Consider the following 17,636-nt stretch of genomic DNA (forward strand, 5'->3'; position numbering starts at 1 on the left):
TACTTTTTAAATATAGAATTTATTTTTTTTACACCAAAATGACAACTTATTTTTTTGAATTGAATGTTAAAAAGAGTTTAGTTATAAGTTTTGAATATAATTTGCAATAAAGTTTTGAATTGTGCATTTGGTTATGAGCTATAATTTTTTAAATTAAATTCTGAAAACTCTTTTTCTCAATTCATATGTTACATTAAAAATTCAAAACTCAATTTAAAAATCTTTTCAAAACTCATAACTAAACAAATTTTCTCTTTTTAAATCATAATTCTAAAACTCACAAACTTAAAATATAACTCTATTTTCAAATCATAATTCTAAAACTCTACTAAACGCAATTTATTTCTCTTATGTACAGTAGGTTGGAACTAGGGGGCACAAGCCTATGAAGTTTTGATAATTATATTAATATATATATTGATATATAGATTATATTATATATATTCTCTATAAAATTATAATATTATCTCTTAAAATTGTAATAGTGCCCTCTATTATAAATTTTTCTTCTAATTACAAAGAACCTACTAAGGGTGTATCATATATAAGTTATGACTTTGTGGTATTTACATCATAAATTTTCATAACCAAATTATTTCCATTCATAACTAAAATGACCACTATATAAATTATAACCAAACAACACATCTTCAATCACAACAAACAAACAAAAAAATCACAATAAGTCATAACTAATATCAGAATGAGTCATAATTAATCATTACTTGATGTATAATTAAAAATCTCTTTAGTCACACCCAAAATAATAACCACAAGAAATTATAACTAAGTTATATCTAACATTACAATATGTCATAACTAAATACCACAAAGATCATAACTATAACATATGATAGCCATTTTTTTACAATGTATTTTATAAAATTTCTCTATTTAAATATATCATTTCTATCTCAACTTATCTTCTTTTTTAATTTTTCAGTCCACCTAAAATAGTTACTCAATATTTGTATAAAATTTAGCCTCAAATCCTTTAATTTAAAATTCACATTTATCCAAATGGACTCTTCATATTTAAGTTAAGTAATATCTCACTATCCTTTATTATGAAGAAAAAAAAAATCAATGTTGTCATTAATTTGTATCTCCTCTTTACTGAATTCCTTCCTGACTCCACCATGGTCATTACAGTAGTCACCTTGAATGTACTGAAAATGTAAGCAACACAATGTTTTCAAAAGCCTAGTCCTACCATTTTTAGGCCACGAAATTCACCATACAAACAAATAAGACCCAAGTAATCTGAACTTTTGATACATATATTTACGGATTCTTAGACATTTATATTTTACCTTATTGCAAATTTGTCACAATTTATGATCCTAAGCTACCACCAGTCTTCGCAGCTTCTGCACTGCTTGTCAGAAAAGATTCTCCACAGCCACACTGCCCTTTAGAGTTTGGATTGATAAATATGAACTCGGATCTGCTCAAAACCCAAATAGGAGTGTCAGAAGTGATGAAAAGAAGCAAGAGGGTAAAAAAGGTTTTTCTCAAGCAACCTTGTCGAAGTTTAACTGAATACTAAAATTCAACTTCTCAACTAGTGTTGTCAGCTGAGCAGTGCTAAACTGGTTGATTCTCTCAATTCAAGGCTGTGTTTTGATATAGGATTTGGGAAGAGATTTGTAAAGGGAAAGAAAAATGTAAGGGAAAATTGAAAAAAAATTAATCTATTATTCAGTCCCTTGTTCCGTCCCTTTTCCTTTCCCTCCACAAATACTTCCCCAAATCCTAAATCCAAACACAACCTAAAGAAGATATTAGGAAATGGAAGTCTTCGCTTTTGACAAAGTAGATAATACACCTTGGAATAAATCAAAGTTGCAAGTGATGTGACATAGAATCTAACATCAGGTACATTCATTGTAGTGACCATGTGGACAGATTACATCAAACACGATATCTCTCATAGATGTGTAAGCAGCTATAAAATTTATCCGTAAAAACAACCATGATTGATATTTGGCTATACCTGAGTTTGTCATCAACAAAATCCATCTTGGTTCCTATGACATGCATGAGAGCCTTTGGATCAATCAATATCTTCACACCATTTTGCTCAACCAACTCATCGAACTTTCCCTTCTCATCTGTATATTTGGTGTATTGGCACATTAGGAAATTGATGTCAGTGAAGCAGTAACAACATTTTTCAGTTACATCCAAATAACTTGGAGCACAGAAAAAAGATTGGGTAAATTACTAGTATACTCCCTGAGATTTATTTAAAATACGAATTTCCCTTCGTGGTTTGAAAAATTACGAATACCCCCTTATCAGAATTTTTTATTTAATAGAATTAATTGAAAAAATGAAATTCCTAACTGCTCTCTTATACAATAATAAAATTATCAGAATTATTGATTGAACTAAATTCCTGACATCATTAAAAACTATTAATTGACTTGATGATTTATTAATAAAAGGGGCTATTTATTATGAAATTAGAAACTTCAAGGGGCGGGATGTAATTTCCAAAACCACTAAGGGGCAAATTATACTTTAAGCAAACCTCATGTGCATATTCTAGGTTGAATCTAAACAAAAATTCAAGGGATGCAAGTGGGCAGTTTTAGAAAACTCCAAAGGTGAAGTTAAATCCAAAGAAACGTATGATCTACGGAGATATGACGCCTTTCCAATGATGTTGTCCATGTAGCAGATACAGGCAAATCAAATTAAATAAAGTGTAACTTCAACACCTATGGAGATAAGTTGCATCAAATTCATGTGAACAGACAGATTTGAGGCCTAATTTGGTAGTTTTGGAATTAAATGAATGAAACAACCAACAAGGAGCCAAAACACAAAAAGGACACTAAGTAGTTCAAGAAGATACCAACTGATTCAAATTCTAGAGAAATTAAGACTGTCCAGCTGTCTGTAAAGAATGTTTCCGACAGCCTCGAGTATAAACTGTTTGAGTGAGTGTAGACTCTACTACTCTGATAACAAGTTAGAGCATTAGGCACCTGAAATTGCACCGTGGAGGGGTATTTAAATAGTCTCAAGACTGAACTCAAATGAAATCTGACTATAATAGGTAGTTCTAAAATATTTGTCGAATCTGATATAAACTAATTAAACAAAAAATCTCCCATAAACCAAACACTCTCATACAACATACAACAGTGAACTCTCTAGGAGTTGGGCTTAGGGTAATTGATGAAGATCATGGAAAAAAGAAAATGGGGCAAATTTGGAATTTCATATGAAGCATGTTTAGGGCATCAAGGATTGAAGTTTTGGAATAATTTTGATTCATTAATTGTATTTATTATAATTTATGTTGCTAGATAGATTTATATTATTATAGTAAGTTTCAATACTTATGGGTATTATGGTACGTTTAATAATTGATGTACATGATTAGTAGTCATAGTCCATGGGTTGTCTTGCAGGTCCAGTAATGTTATTTGAATTTTATTTAGAGTCCTAGTTGGTCTAGAGTATCAGTAGTATCCAAATATTCTTAGTTTCTAAAATTGAGTAATAATCTATAGAAATAGAAATGTCTTTAACCTATAAATATGTGCAATCTCAATGATTCAACAAAAAAGTTAATACTATGAGAATTTGCGATTGTGTTCATGTGTGATTGGCCTATTCCTTGTGAGGGTGAAACACCCCTCTTTTTTTCTTTTTTTTTATGGATCAACAACAAAAGAAGAATTTTATTAAAATGGAGAAAAAAGAAAAACAAGGAGGACAAGAAGTCCTAAAATATGAAAACCAAAAAAATCTAAAAATGGCATATGGCAGTGTTTTAGGCGCGCACTTAGGTGCGAGGCGCACTTGAGGCGCCTCAGATAGCTTGAGGCAAGGCGCAATAGGAAAGGCGCATTTGAGGCGCTTGATGGATATATGGCTTTGGGATTACAACCCCTTAGGGCTTAGGCACGAGGCGCACGCCTCATGCGCTTCATTTAAATTTTTGCTCCATCCTTATTCTTTGTGTGTGTAACCATATGGAATTACAACCCCTTTAATAAAAAATGTAAACACATTCTTTGAGTCCCAATTTTCATATCAAAAAAAGCTCTAGGCATTAAGCACAAGCTCTGGGATTGCAAGATGGATATATGGCTTTGGGATTCCTTTCAACGTAGTAAATTATAATAGTTTCGGACCAATGATTGAAGCTATTGGGCAATTTGGCCCCAATTTAAAATTAAAACCACTAAGGTGCAAAAACTGCACAAAGCGCGAACACCTTTGCTTTTTTGTTTAGGCCTAAGAATCGAAAATCAATAGAGGGTGAAGCACCTTTTCCTCTACTTCTTCTCTTTCTTCTTCTTTGCGCACATACCCAAGTTATTATTTTTGGGTCATTATTCATAGCCCACTAAAAGTGCACTTTTTAGCCCCAAAACCCTATCCCATCACCTCCAAATCAACACTAATTATTTCCCCTACCCATTAATCTTCAATTTAACCATTAAAACCCTAAATTACTCATTATTTGAACCTTTAATTAGCCTTTGTTTAAAAATCCAACAAGCTGTCCTATTTTGTTGCGCCTATGGGTCAACAACCAACAATATATGGTGTATCCATTGTAAAACTACAAGACTGAAAGGAGAATGGTAAAATGAAAAAGCTTAACAAAATCCATAACATTCATCAAATGCCTTCCAACCTATGAAGCACGGGTATGACACGATATGGATAACTTGATACAAAAATTTCTAAAAAAGTTGGATACGGACACGTTAATAATATGACGATACATGTGTATAAATATGATGCATACTAAGAACCACGGACTCTTCTAAGGAGGTGGCGTACCCATGTCGTGTCTGTTTTAGACACCAGCACCGACCCCGACACATGTCCGATACTCGTCAAAACGTGTCTTATTTAAAAAAAAAAGAAGAAGAAGAAGAAGTCAGATCTAGACATTCTTTGGACACTCGTGTCCTTTGCTTAAACACAGGTGTCCACCGATTAGGCACATGAAATTAATTAAAAGTTTGAACTAAATACCTTAGGATCTATGAAGCATGGACACGCCAGATTTCATACCGTGGCGGTGTCAAACACGATGACACGCCGGAAACACGGGGACATGCAGGGTCAGGACACACCGCGTGGCATGTCCCTTTAATTTAATTATTTTTTTGTAGGGGACACGCATGTCCACCAAATCTAGACACTAGTGTCCAAATTTGGACACAAAGAGCAAAAGAGAAGAGTAAAGGTTAAGAGACAAACCTGGACTTCGATCCAGTCGACTCGCCTATCGACCTCCATGACTTCGACCACCGTAAGCCAATCGACTTCGACCGCCATAAGCCGTCGACCTCGACCTTGACCTTGACCTCAACCTCCATCCAGTCGACCATCGTAAGCCTCTCTCTCTCACACACACACCCACCCACCTTCCCTCTCGCTCTCTCTCTCTCTTGCTCTCGCGTCTCACCCTCTCTTTGCTCTCGCTGATTCATATGTATAATATATATATATATATTATATAAGATATAAGATATGTCTTTTTATTAATATTAAATAAATACATACATATATATATATATATATAAGATATAATATATACTTATACATATTAATCAAAAAAAAAAAAAGTAGATAAAATAAAATTAAAAAAAATAATAGAAACACATTTATTTAAAAATAAAATAATTAACTTGCATTAAAATAAAAGTATTTATAAAAAAAATTTGCCATGTCCCCAGCTGTGTTCGTGTTCGTGTTCGTGTTCGTGCTTCATAGCTTAGGATACAATAATGAAAGAAAAAATAATCTAAATTTATAAAATAAGTGTTATATTACATTTTTTTTTATTATCTTTGAATGATGTATTCATATATATAACATATAATAAGTACATAAAATTATATATTTCATGCGTGTTTCCCGCATATTGTACCCTGCATTTTTTAAAAATTGATGTGTGGGCGTGTCCGTGTCATATTCGTGCTTCTTAGGATGCATATATGTATATAAGTAAAAATGTAATTTTGTCATAATATATTTGTAATATATCATGTATTTAATTATTTATCAAATATTCTCAATTTCAATTTTACTCCGCATTGACATAAAAAGGATCAAGGTTACATTATGAAAACACAAAGTTGAACCAAATTCAACATGTTTTAATCTCATTATTTCCCAATATTCATTCTTTAAGGAGTATACAAAGTACTGGAAATCATTGTTGTATTATTTTAACAAATTATACTCTAATACTAGACAAGAAATGTCACATCTTAATTATAAGATAGGTCAGATGCTTGGAATATCTAGAAAGTATCTAATACTCATTTAAAGTTAAAGAAATTAATTTCAAATTGTGAAAAAATTTAAGAAGTATCGGATACATGTTTGCGAGTATCCAAAGAATATCGATATCCGATACAGATATGACTCCCTCGTAGAAGTATCCATACTTCATAGCTTCCAAAAAATCACAAGGGGCACATTTCCTAAGTCTAAATTTCTTTTCCCAATCAGCCCCAAAACTAAAGGTGCATTTTTCTAAAAACTTGTCTTTCGTGAAGATAACATCAACAATATTATAGGCATTGCACAACAAAACAAACATTAAAGTTAACCAATGGGATTAAATATTGAAAGTAACATCAAAATGAAGAAACAAAACCTTAATCTATTAGTCATAATCAGATTGCCAAAAAGAGGGAAATCCATTGCAATATTCTATTAATTGTTTCCAATCAACTAATAAAGCATTTTACAGTAACATGGGGCTCCTTATAAAGTTTAGAGGAAAATCAAATGCCATCACCTATTAAGCACGAATACCTCCCCAGGCCCTTGTATCAGTGTCTGACACATCTGGGACACAGACACGCTCATACACGTTTTGGACACGTATTGGACACGCCTCTAAAGGTGTCTGAATACTTTATTTTATTTTTGTTTTTCAGACACGTCATAAACACTCTTGGGGAAACATTAGTGAAAAGCGAGACACACTGGGGCTGTTGAAAATTTTAAAACTATGTACTGGGGGTCAAAATGTAATATTAAACTTTGAAACAAAATATCCAATTGCCAAATCCCTAATTCAGTATCAGTCGTAATAGAAAGAAGAAAAAGGAAAGAAAAAAGAACAAGATCGTGAAACAAAACCTTAATCTATTAGTCATAATGAGATTGCAAAAAAGCGGCAATCCATTGCAATATTCTATTAATTGCTTCCAATCAACTAATCAAGCATTATACAGGAACATGGGGCTCCTTATAAAGTTTAGAAGAAAATCAAATGCCATCACCTATTAAGCACGGCACGGATACCTCCCTGGGTCCTCATATCAGCATCTAACACGTCTAGGACAGGGACATGCTTCGACATGTCCTGGACATGTGTTGGAAACGTCTTTGAGCGTGTCCGAATATTTTATTTTATTTTATTTTATTTTATTTTATTTTTGTTGTTCAAACATGTCTCGGACACACTTGGGGACACGTTAGCAAAAAGTGGGACACGCTGGGGCTGTTAGAAATTTTAAAACTATTTAGTGGGGGTCAAAATGTAATATTAAACTTTGAAACAAAATAGCCAAAGCCTTGATTCAGTATCAGTCGTGATAAAGAGAAGAAAAAGGAGAGAAAGAAGAAGACGATTGGGAAACAAAATCTTAATTCAAAAAATAGGGCAATCCATTGCAATATTCTATTAATTGCTTCCAATCAACTAATAAAGCATTTTATAGGAACATGGGGCACCTTATAAAGTTTAGAAGAAAATCAAATGCCATCACTTCTTAAGCACAGGTACCTTCCCAGGCCTTGTATCAGTGTCCAACACATCTGGGACACGGACATGCTCAGACAAGTCCTGGATGCATGTTGAATGAACACACCTCTAAAGGTGTCCGAATACTTTATTTTATTGTTGTTGTTCAGACACGTCTAGGACACTATTGGGGACACCTTAGCGAAAAATGGGACATGCTGGGGCTGTTTGAAATTTTAAAACTATATAGTGGGGGTCAAAATGTAACATTAAACTTTGAAACAAAATATCCAATTGCCAAAGCCCAAATTCAGTATCAATCGTAATAGAGAGAAGAAAAAAGGCAGAAAGAAGAACACGACCAGGAAACAAAACCTTAATCTATTAGTCATAATTAGATTGCAAAAAAGAGGGCAATCCATTGCAATATTCTATTAATTGCTTCTAATCAACTAATAAAGTATTTTAAGGAACAAGAGCCTCCTTATAAAGTTTCAGAGAAAATCAAATGTCATCACCTATTAAGCACAGATACCTCGCTAGGCCCTCGTATCAATGTTCGAGGCACGTCTAGGACACAAACACGCCCTGGACGGATGTTGGACACGCCTCTTAAGGTGTCTGAATATTTTATTTTATTTTATTTTATTTTTGTTGTTTAGACATGTCTCGAACACACTCGGGGACACATTAGCGAAAAGCAGGACAAGCTGAGACTGTTCGAAATTTTAAAACTATGTAGTAGGGGAAAATGTAATATTAAACTTTGAAACAAAATATCCAATTGCCAAAGCTCTAATTCAGTATCAGTCGTAATAGAGAGAAGAAAAAAAGAGAAAGAAGAAGACGATTGGGAAACAAAACCTTAATCTATTAGTCATAATTAGATTGCCAAAAGGAGGGCAATCCATTGCAATATTCTATTAATTACTTCCAATCAACTAATAAAGCATTTTACAGGAACATGGGTCACTTTATAACGATAGAAGAAAATCAAATGCCATCATCTATTATGCACGGATACCTCCCCAGGCCCTTGTATCAGTGTCTGACATGTTTGGGGCACAGACACACTCAAACTCATCCTGGACACGTGTCAGACACAACTAAATCCTAGTTTTTTTTTATTATTTTATTTAAATTGAACATGTGCCCCAAAGTGTTCGTGTCATGTCTGTGTCCCGTGTCCGTATCCGTACTTCTTAGGACTTCACCCTCCATCCTCTATGTGAACTACTTAATAGACAAAACAGCTGAGGAAATTACAAATGAAAAACATTCAGTTAGAAGAATCTACCCCCACTAATACCTTAAAAAGAAGCTACATGAAACAGATCACAAACTAAACTTATGATCATGGAGGTTTCTCCTACAATCAGGATATAATTACCCAACTCTGATCCAAGCATGACTTAATAAATATATGAGACTCCCAACAGCCAACATAATTGACTTGCTAAAACCTCTCATATGTTGACACCCATAGGAATTAGCTATCCTAGCTATAGTAAAGTTGATGGAGTTTATCTCATAGATTATTAGTGTAACAATTCTCTGTAACCCAATGTTCCAAGCAAATCTGCATGGAAGAAAGTAAACTTGCATCCCATTTTCTGTATATGAATTTTTTGACTATGCTATAGGCCAAATCAAATGTGAAAGTTTTGGGTGTTTATTTTGAGCGCCAATGCCCAGCACCTAATTAACTTAGTCCATGATTAGCCTATGATTGCTTTCATATAATGAATTTTTTAAGTTGAGATTAAAAATTATACCGCAATTTGTTTATTTGCCAATCCACCATTCACGGGTTGGTTTGTAATTTTACTCTCAAACCACCCCAACCGCACCATGCACACCCCTAACCATCACAATGTAGATAGATATCATTCAATAGCTAGCTAAGAAAAAATAACGAAAATACAAAATTTGATTGATTCATCAAATACCTCCAAGTTTGGTGTGTTTCTACAAATTCCGAGGTGTTTTTTTTGTTTTTTTTTTTTTGTTGATATGTAGGGTATGCTGGGCCAGTTTGCGCGCACCAAGCTAAGTCCCTACAACCCCAACAAGCCTTTCGAAATAGGCAAATTCTTTGCGGTCTGTGGCCATAATAGTTTTGCTGGTGAGGGGAGTCGAACCTAAGACCTTGGAGGGAGCAAATTCCAAGCCTCAAATTTGAACCTGTAACCCCAAGTCCCAGGCCTCATCCACCAGGCCAAATCCTTGGGGTAACAAATTCCAAGTTTGATTGCCAGAAAAGAAAAAAAAATCACCAATTAGCATATAGACAACCATTGAAGTATAATTCACATAATCAATTAACAAATCTATTCCATCTTTTTCTTTGTTATGCGCTTCAAAGTACAGAAAAACTAGAAAATTTATACATGTAATGACACAATAGCAACAATTTCAAGCCTGCGAGTGAAATAAATAACCTATTTCAAATTTCTTGCAAAATTGGTATGTCCCCAAAGTAAGAAATGAGCCTAATTTAGAACCCAAAAACATTTCTGAAAAACAATCCTTCCCCAATTTCACACACACTAGAGGCTATATGTTAAATTAGATTCAAATATGTCCTATTAAAATACAAAGGATCTGCATGAATTTTCATATACATATACATATATACCGAGGAGAGAGAGAGAGAGAGAGAGAGAGAGAGAGAAAACCTGCATAATTGAGGGTGTACGATAAGCCGTTGCAGCCGCGAGCCTTGACGCCGAGCTTGAGAAAAGGGCGTTGGCGCTGCTGCAAAAGGTGGCGGATTCTAGAGGCCGCCGCTTCAGTTAAGCTGAGGGCTTGCCGTCGGACGGCGGCTCCCACCTTTTCTCCCGCTGCTGCCATCATCCTGGAAGAAGAAGCTGCCATCTCTCTCTCTCTCTTTCTAGAATGTTAATAGGTGATAATAGGTATTGAATTTTATTTTCTGCCCTTAAAAGAAAAAATTATTTTCGTCGAACGAGATGTTTTGGCTGTTTTAAATAAATATACTATTTGAATTTTGGAGTTAAAAAATTAGTAAAAAATATGATTATTTGAGTTAATTTTTTGATTTATTATAAAAAAATGTGTATTAAAAAATTACATAAATTAGTATATAGGAGAAGATTGAGATGGAATAGATGTCGGGACGGGGTGGAGGGTAGCCTGGGATATGATTCCCTACTTTTTGGGTATTTAATTGGAGGGTTGTTTTGGCCATGGAGGTCCACTACGGGTCTTGTTTTGCTAATCAAAATCGTTCAATGTGTAGAATTTGTCGAGTACTATATGCTTGTAAAAAATCACGTTGATTGGATATCGATAGCTATCTAATCAAATTAGTTTTTTTTCAACCGTTAATTATAACACCATCCATTTTATAAATTTTAACTGATTTAATCATATAGTTATCGATATCCAATCAACATGATTTTTACAGGCATATAGTACTCGACGAGTTTTACACATTGAACGATTCCGATTATTAAAACGGGACCTGTGATGGGCCTCTACAAGCCGAACATCACCGTGTTATTTGTGCATCTAAATAAGTGCAATTTTTCCAAAAAGGGCACTCCGCCTGTGGGATGGGAGAGTTGTCTGAAATGTAATTATGTGTTAAATTAATTTTTTAATATTTTTTTTTGTGAATAGTGATAATTTTTTAACTTTTTGAATAACTTTTTATCTTTTTTTTTAAGACATGCCAAACCAGGCGGTTAGCTATTTATTTTAGATTATTCATTTGTGACAAATAAAATATTAAAGAAAATTTGGTCTAAAGTCTCTCTTTAACTTTTAGTAATAAAAAAAGTTTGCAATATATATATATTTTTTATAGCTTAAGATTTTTCATCCACATTCATATATCACACACACTCTTTCATTCTCTCTCCTCCCTCCTATTTTGTAGCCTCCTTCTTTGCCTCCACCAGGGGTGGTCGTGGATCGGATTTGCGCGATCTGCGATTTGGTTTTGACCCGCTAGCATCTATACAATTTGGGAAAAAGTCAACCCGCAACCGCTCGCAGTGCGGTTTGCAATTTGTGCAGATAATGTTCGCAGATGTGCGGACAGTTTGCGGTTTGGACTCTGCGGACAGAGAGCACTTTGAACCCTCCAAGTTCAACAAAAGAAACAACCATCACTAGTATTCAAACCATGGTGTGTATATAAAATATATGAACTGGTACATATTTATATATACCAAATAAAAGAAACAGCAAAGGTCTTTGTTATATATATACATATATGTGTATATATTTATAGGTTTATGCTTTTGTTTTTTTGGAATTCCAAAATGGAGGAGAGAGAAATAGATTGTCATGTGCTTGATGATTTGAGACTCCAACGCCACCGATTCCTTAATCTCGAAGGTCACGCCATCGGAGCTTTTTAACACGATTGTCTTCGAAGTCGACATGGTTGTAGTGAGCAGATCGAAGGCCATTAAAGTGCCGTCTAGAAGCTCTGATTCAGATTGCCGTTCCAATGAGTCTGACAGTGAATCCCACAGTCGCGAAGAGAAGTCCTTTGTAAACGAAGATTGCGAAGCGGTTGAGGGGTGTGTAGGGTGTGTAAGCTTAGGGTGTGTAAGCTCTGGTTCTGGTCGCCATCGCCACAGAGAGAGATGTGGGAAATGAAATGAGTGAGAAGAAGAGAGCTATGCAGATTTCTCAGATTAGTATTAGGGTTTGGTTTGTTTGGTCAAAACAAAAATATCCAGGATAGATCATAGATGAATGGTTCAATTTTTTATTTTTTTTTAAAAAAATATAAATTCTAAGTGCGAGCAGGTTGTGGCGGGTGCCGTTCAAACCCGTAACCTGCCCGCAACCTACTAGCAACTCGAAAACTTGCTATATTCCAAACCGCACCCTACTCTATTGTATTTGCGAAACCGTCCATACGTGTGCGGGTTGGTTCGGGTTAGGTTGCGCGGGTCGGATAACCCTATGCCCAGCCTTGGCCTCTGCTACCTTGACTCTCTCTCTGAATTGAGAACGATAATAAAATTGAAGCAAACAACAATGGTTTCTTCAATCTCAGGACTTTCTCTGTGAATTCGATTTGCTCATCCAAATCTTGCATCCCTTTTTCTCTTTCTTCAAGCTTTCCACTTAGTTCCCTTCATCTTCAAAGCCATGGCAGTTCTGTCAATCATATTCAGCGAAGCTAGGTTTCATCTCCACGAAAATCTTTGAGATTTCTTCTCAAAAATTTCTTTGACGCATTTTACTTTCATCCTTAAGTCAGTTCATCTTCATTCATAATCAGAGTTTCATCATCACCACCTCACTCAAATAAGTGCTTCTATTCCTGAACTAGTTTTTCTTTGTAATACACAGTTCATTGCATTTTATAATATTCTTCAATTAATTAGGGTTTCGATTGTATTTTGTATCTTCTTGAAACTTGTTATGTATTTTTGTCTATAATTGTCTCTTACATTTGAATTTTCTCTAATGACATTAGATTCACTTTACTTTATGTGCTTGCGCTAAAGCTAGTAGTTTGGTTGATGAATTTCTCTGCAATTTCTTTGCCATTAGTTTGGTTGAGATGAATTTTCTTTGGCATTTCAATTTGTATTACTTGTTTGATTTTCATTGGTTAGTTTCCTCCATGTGATGAATTTTCTCTAGAATTTGAATTTTCTTTGATCACAATTATTATCACATTAACTTATATGCGTTGATTGATTTTCTCTGGCATTTGAATTTTCCCTAACCTATCAAATTATGTTGCTTGTTTAATTTTCACTAGTTAAGTGTATCCTTGTATTTAATTTTTCCCTTGAGATGAATTTTCTCTGACATAATAATTTTCTCTAAACACATTGGATTCACTTTTACGTTATGACCTTGCTTGATCTTGTTGAAGCTAATAGTTTGGTTGAGATGAATTTCTCTACAATTTCTTTGCCATTAGTGTCTTGATTGATTTTCTCTAGCATCTGAATTTTTCCTGTGAGCAAACCAAAGAAATTTCAAACTAGAAAAATTTCAAAATACAGAGAAATAAAATATTGATTTTTGGAGTTTTTTTTTTTTAAGTATCTCGTATTAAGATTTTATAACGTAAAGGACATGAAATTTTTTCACAGTAATTGGGATCTCTCAAATTTTTACAAAGAAATTTTGAATTAGAGAAATTTTGATCCAAAGAAATTTCAAAACACATCTGATTCAAAAAAAAATTGTAAAAATTTGAGGGATCCCAATTACTATGAAAATATTTTATATCCTTTATGTTAAAAAATCTTAATATGAGATACTTAAAAAAAATTCCCTAAAAATTAATACATAATTTATTATGTTACGTTTAAATAATTTTTGCTTCATTTATGGATAAATTTTTATAGTCCAATTAAACTTTTAAGACAAACTTAAGTAATAATTTTAATAAAAGTTTTCTGTCAATTATTTTTAGAGATTTCCATCATATCTTAACTATGGCAATTAGTGACTAAATTAAATAAATATAGAATTTGGCATTTGAGTTAAGATTTGAGTTTGCATTTATTTAAGTAAAAATTCAAGTAAAACCCAATTTGGTATGATCTTTGAGTTAAGAAGTGGAGAGTGTTTGGAGTGATTTTATTACCAAAATTTAAGTTGTTTGTTTGTTTGTTTGTTGTTTTTTTTTTTCTTTTCTTTTTGAACAGAACTAAAATTTATGTTTTAATCAACATTTGAGTGAAGATTTTTTTTTTTTTTTTTTTTGCCAAGATTAGTTAATTGTTAGTAAAATTAGATTATAACTTGAGGAGTTTGCCGTTGCTCCATCAACTCAAACTCCAGATCCTCTCCTCACCACACTCTAAGATATGGCTAAAAGACTACTAGGCCAAAGCCCAAGGGCTTTGACTGAAGATTGGAAATGCTTGTTTTAAAAAAAAATTATTTACAAACAAACTCTACACAAACAAAAAATTTATACATAATTTTCATACATAATGATGTGTTTCATTATGAACTTTTCATTTCAGAATAAAACATCATTAAATATGAATTTATTTATAATAATGATATTATCACATCATTCTTGTTGATCTTTTTTTTTTTATATAAATTTTATGTAAAAATAGAATTTTTCTTTATAATATAAATAAAAATACATCCGGACAATCATAATCTAAAAATTATAAAAACTCAACAATCAATACAAGCCACCCTAATTGAAACGAAACTGCTAAACCAACAATCAAAGCAACTTTAAAAATAAAATAATAATAAAAAACTGCATAATGAAAAAATAAATTAATAATACAACAAAAAGAAATTACCAAACATTGTATTTCACAAAGAATAATCCCTTCTCAAATAGAATGTACAAAAGTAACTAAACTAGTCCAGCTGGTAATTGGAGATACTCTTAATTACCGAACTAACACGGTGTTTGAGATAATTTAAAGGGCGATACACCAGTAAATTCTAAATCTTTATCTTATGACTCATTTGGTCCTATATTTTATCTTATGATCCAATTAGTCCCAAGCTAATGTTAATGACAAAATAATCAGTGTTACACTATGTTTTTACCATTTTTAGTAAGGGTAAATAAGGAAAACCCCAACGTGGTATTGACTGAAATACCCAAAACTCTGTAGATGTTTGTTTTCCCTCCAAACAAACATCAACAAAACATAATCAAAACATCAAACATTAAAACATCAACAGACATCAAACATCAACAAAACATCATCAAACACATCAACAACATCAAAAATTAACAAAACATCATCAAACATCAACAAACATCATCAAAAAAAATTGTGAACATCATCAACATCAACAAACATCATGAACAAAAGATCATCAAACATCATCAAAAAAAATTATGAACATCATCAAACATTCGAACATCATCATTAACCATCAAACATTAGGATTATTCATCAAACATCAACTACTAAACATTAGGATTATTCATCAAACATCAAATATTATTCATCAAATATCAAACATCAGATTTATTTTAAAAAAAAACTTAAAACTATTGCTCGAGATCCATCATCAAAATAACGATTAAAAATTGTTTGGATGTTGATATTACAACCACAAAAGGCAGATGATTGTTTGGTTCTATTCCGTGTATATATACGTACATATATAGATGATTGAGAGAGGCTCTAGTTCAGCAGACTCAGCACTAAACTGTCTGAATCCGAGAGACAATACAGAGAGAGAGAATCAGAAGATGGGTTTGGAGTCTCATCTTCTCTTCTAGGGTTTCCTTTTTGTAAGTAAATCGTTGCCCCTTTTCTATTCCTTTATACATTTATAAACATCAAACGATCCTACGGTTATGTGTAGCGAATTGCCAAATCGGGATGATGATGATGGTTTTGTATATTACAATGGATCGCCGCCTAGGGTTTCACGAAATCGACATTGCTGTTGCCCTGTTGTCCGAATCGTTTGCAGAGTCCATAATGTTTCTTACTGGCTATGAAACTCTTTTGGGTTTATTGGTGAAGCCGTACTTGATTGAGAGGAGAGCTCTTATTCCGCACACTGCTACGCTAATTGGGTTCTACAGAGAGAGTAACGATGATGATGATTTGCACATTTCAGGGACTGTGGAGATTTGTTTTGATGTTGAAGACGCAAGAAAAATGAATAATCCTAATGTTGTTTTGATAATGATGTTTGATGTTGTTTGATGTTGTTTGATGATGATGTTGTGATGTTTGATGTTGTTTTGATGATGATGTTTGATGTTGTTTTGATGATGATGTTATGATGTAAAAAAACGACTAAATGGTTTACAAGAAAACATTTAGGATTAGATGGAGTAACATTTTTCAATATGGGATTTATGAGTAATTTTTTCTAATTTAAATACGTATATTTTTTGATTTTTTATAAAAAAAATATGTGTAAAAAAATAGATTTAAATACATATATAAAAAATATGACTTAAAAAATATAAAAAAAACAGAAGTGTGCCTAGGCAGCTTTTGGTTTAATTTTAGAATCATAATTCCAATCAAAAAAATTCAAAATTTTTTTCAAAACTCAAAATTCTATTTTTAAAAGAAAAAAAAAATTTCAAAAAAAATATATTTTATTTTTTATTTAATTTTTTTAAAAAATGTTTTTTTAGAAAATATTTATTTTTATTTTATTGTTGAAGAAAAAATTATTTTTTTATTTTTTTAAGTATTGACCAAATAATTTGTTATGATTTAGATATATATGGGCAATCCAAAATTTTTTTAAATTAAAAAAAAATTAAAATGTAAAATATATATATATTCAATTTTTTAAAATTGTTTTTGAAATATTTTAAAAATAAAATAAAATAATTAAAATAAAAAATAAAAATATTTAAAATAAAAATTATGTACATAAAATAAAAAAATAAATAAAATTTTAAATATTAAAAAATACAATGCACAAATGTAGTAAATACAACAACATTAAAAAAATATTTACAATAAAAAATATTTACCATAAAAAAATAAAATTAAGAATTTTTTTAAACATTTAAAAAAATAAACCAAAAAAATTTTAAAATACAACTCAAAACTCTTTAAAATTCTTTTCAAAACTCATAACCAAACAAATTTTTTATTTTCAAAACTCATTTCAAAAAGTCAAAACTCAAAATATAACTCCAAACTCAAATCATGATTTCAAAACTAAACCAAACGAAGGTGAAGAGGCTGCGTGTAATTAACATAAAATGACATTAATTATTTCTTAACAATTTGCCAAGGACACTTATTAACATGGCTCAAAATAAAAGGAGCAAAATACCTTAACCTGTTTTGAGATTTGAAAAAATACAATAAATCTTATAATTTTGACATAATTATATTGAGCTTTTCTGAGGTTTTAATTTATTTAATACTTAAATCTCATTTTCATTAATAATTTGTTAGTTAAATGG

General features: G+C 32.2%; 1 protein-coding gene across 1 annotated transcript; it reads right to left on the reverse strand.

Annotated features, from left to right (window-relative positions):
• Positions 1–1,089: 1,089 nt before the first annotated feature.
• LOC114319148 (iron-sulfur assembly protein IscA-like 1, mitochondrial) lies at positions 1,090–10,822 on the reverse strand. Its single transcript, XM_028266142.2, has 3 exons — positions 10,423–10,822; positions 1,997–2,114; positions 1,090–1,447 (listed from the first exon to the last, which is right to left on the reverse strand). The coding sequence occupies exons 1-3, from the start codon at positions 10,619–10,621 to the stop codon at positions 1,336–1,338; spliced, it is 429 nt and encodes a 142-aa protein (XP_028121943.1). The 5' UTR covers positions 10,622–10,822; the 3' UTR covers positions 1,090–1,335.
• Positions 10,823–17,636: the final 6,814 nt, after the last annotated feature.

The sequence above is a fragment of the Camellia sinensis genome, chromosome 8 (assembly GCF_055761805.1).
Source record: "Camellia sinensis isolate YWXY chromosome 8, ASM5576180v1, whole genome shotgun sequence".
In the NCBI taxonomy this organism is placed as follows: domain Eukaryota; kingdom Viridiplantae; phylum Streptophyta; class Magnoliopsida; order Ericales; family Theaceae; genus Camellia; species Camellia sinensis.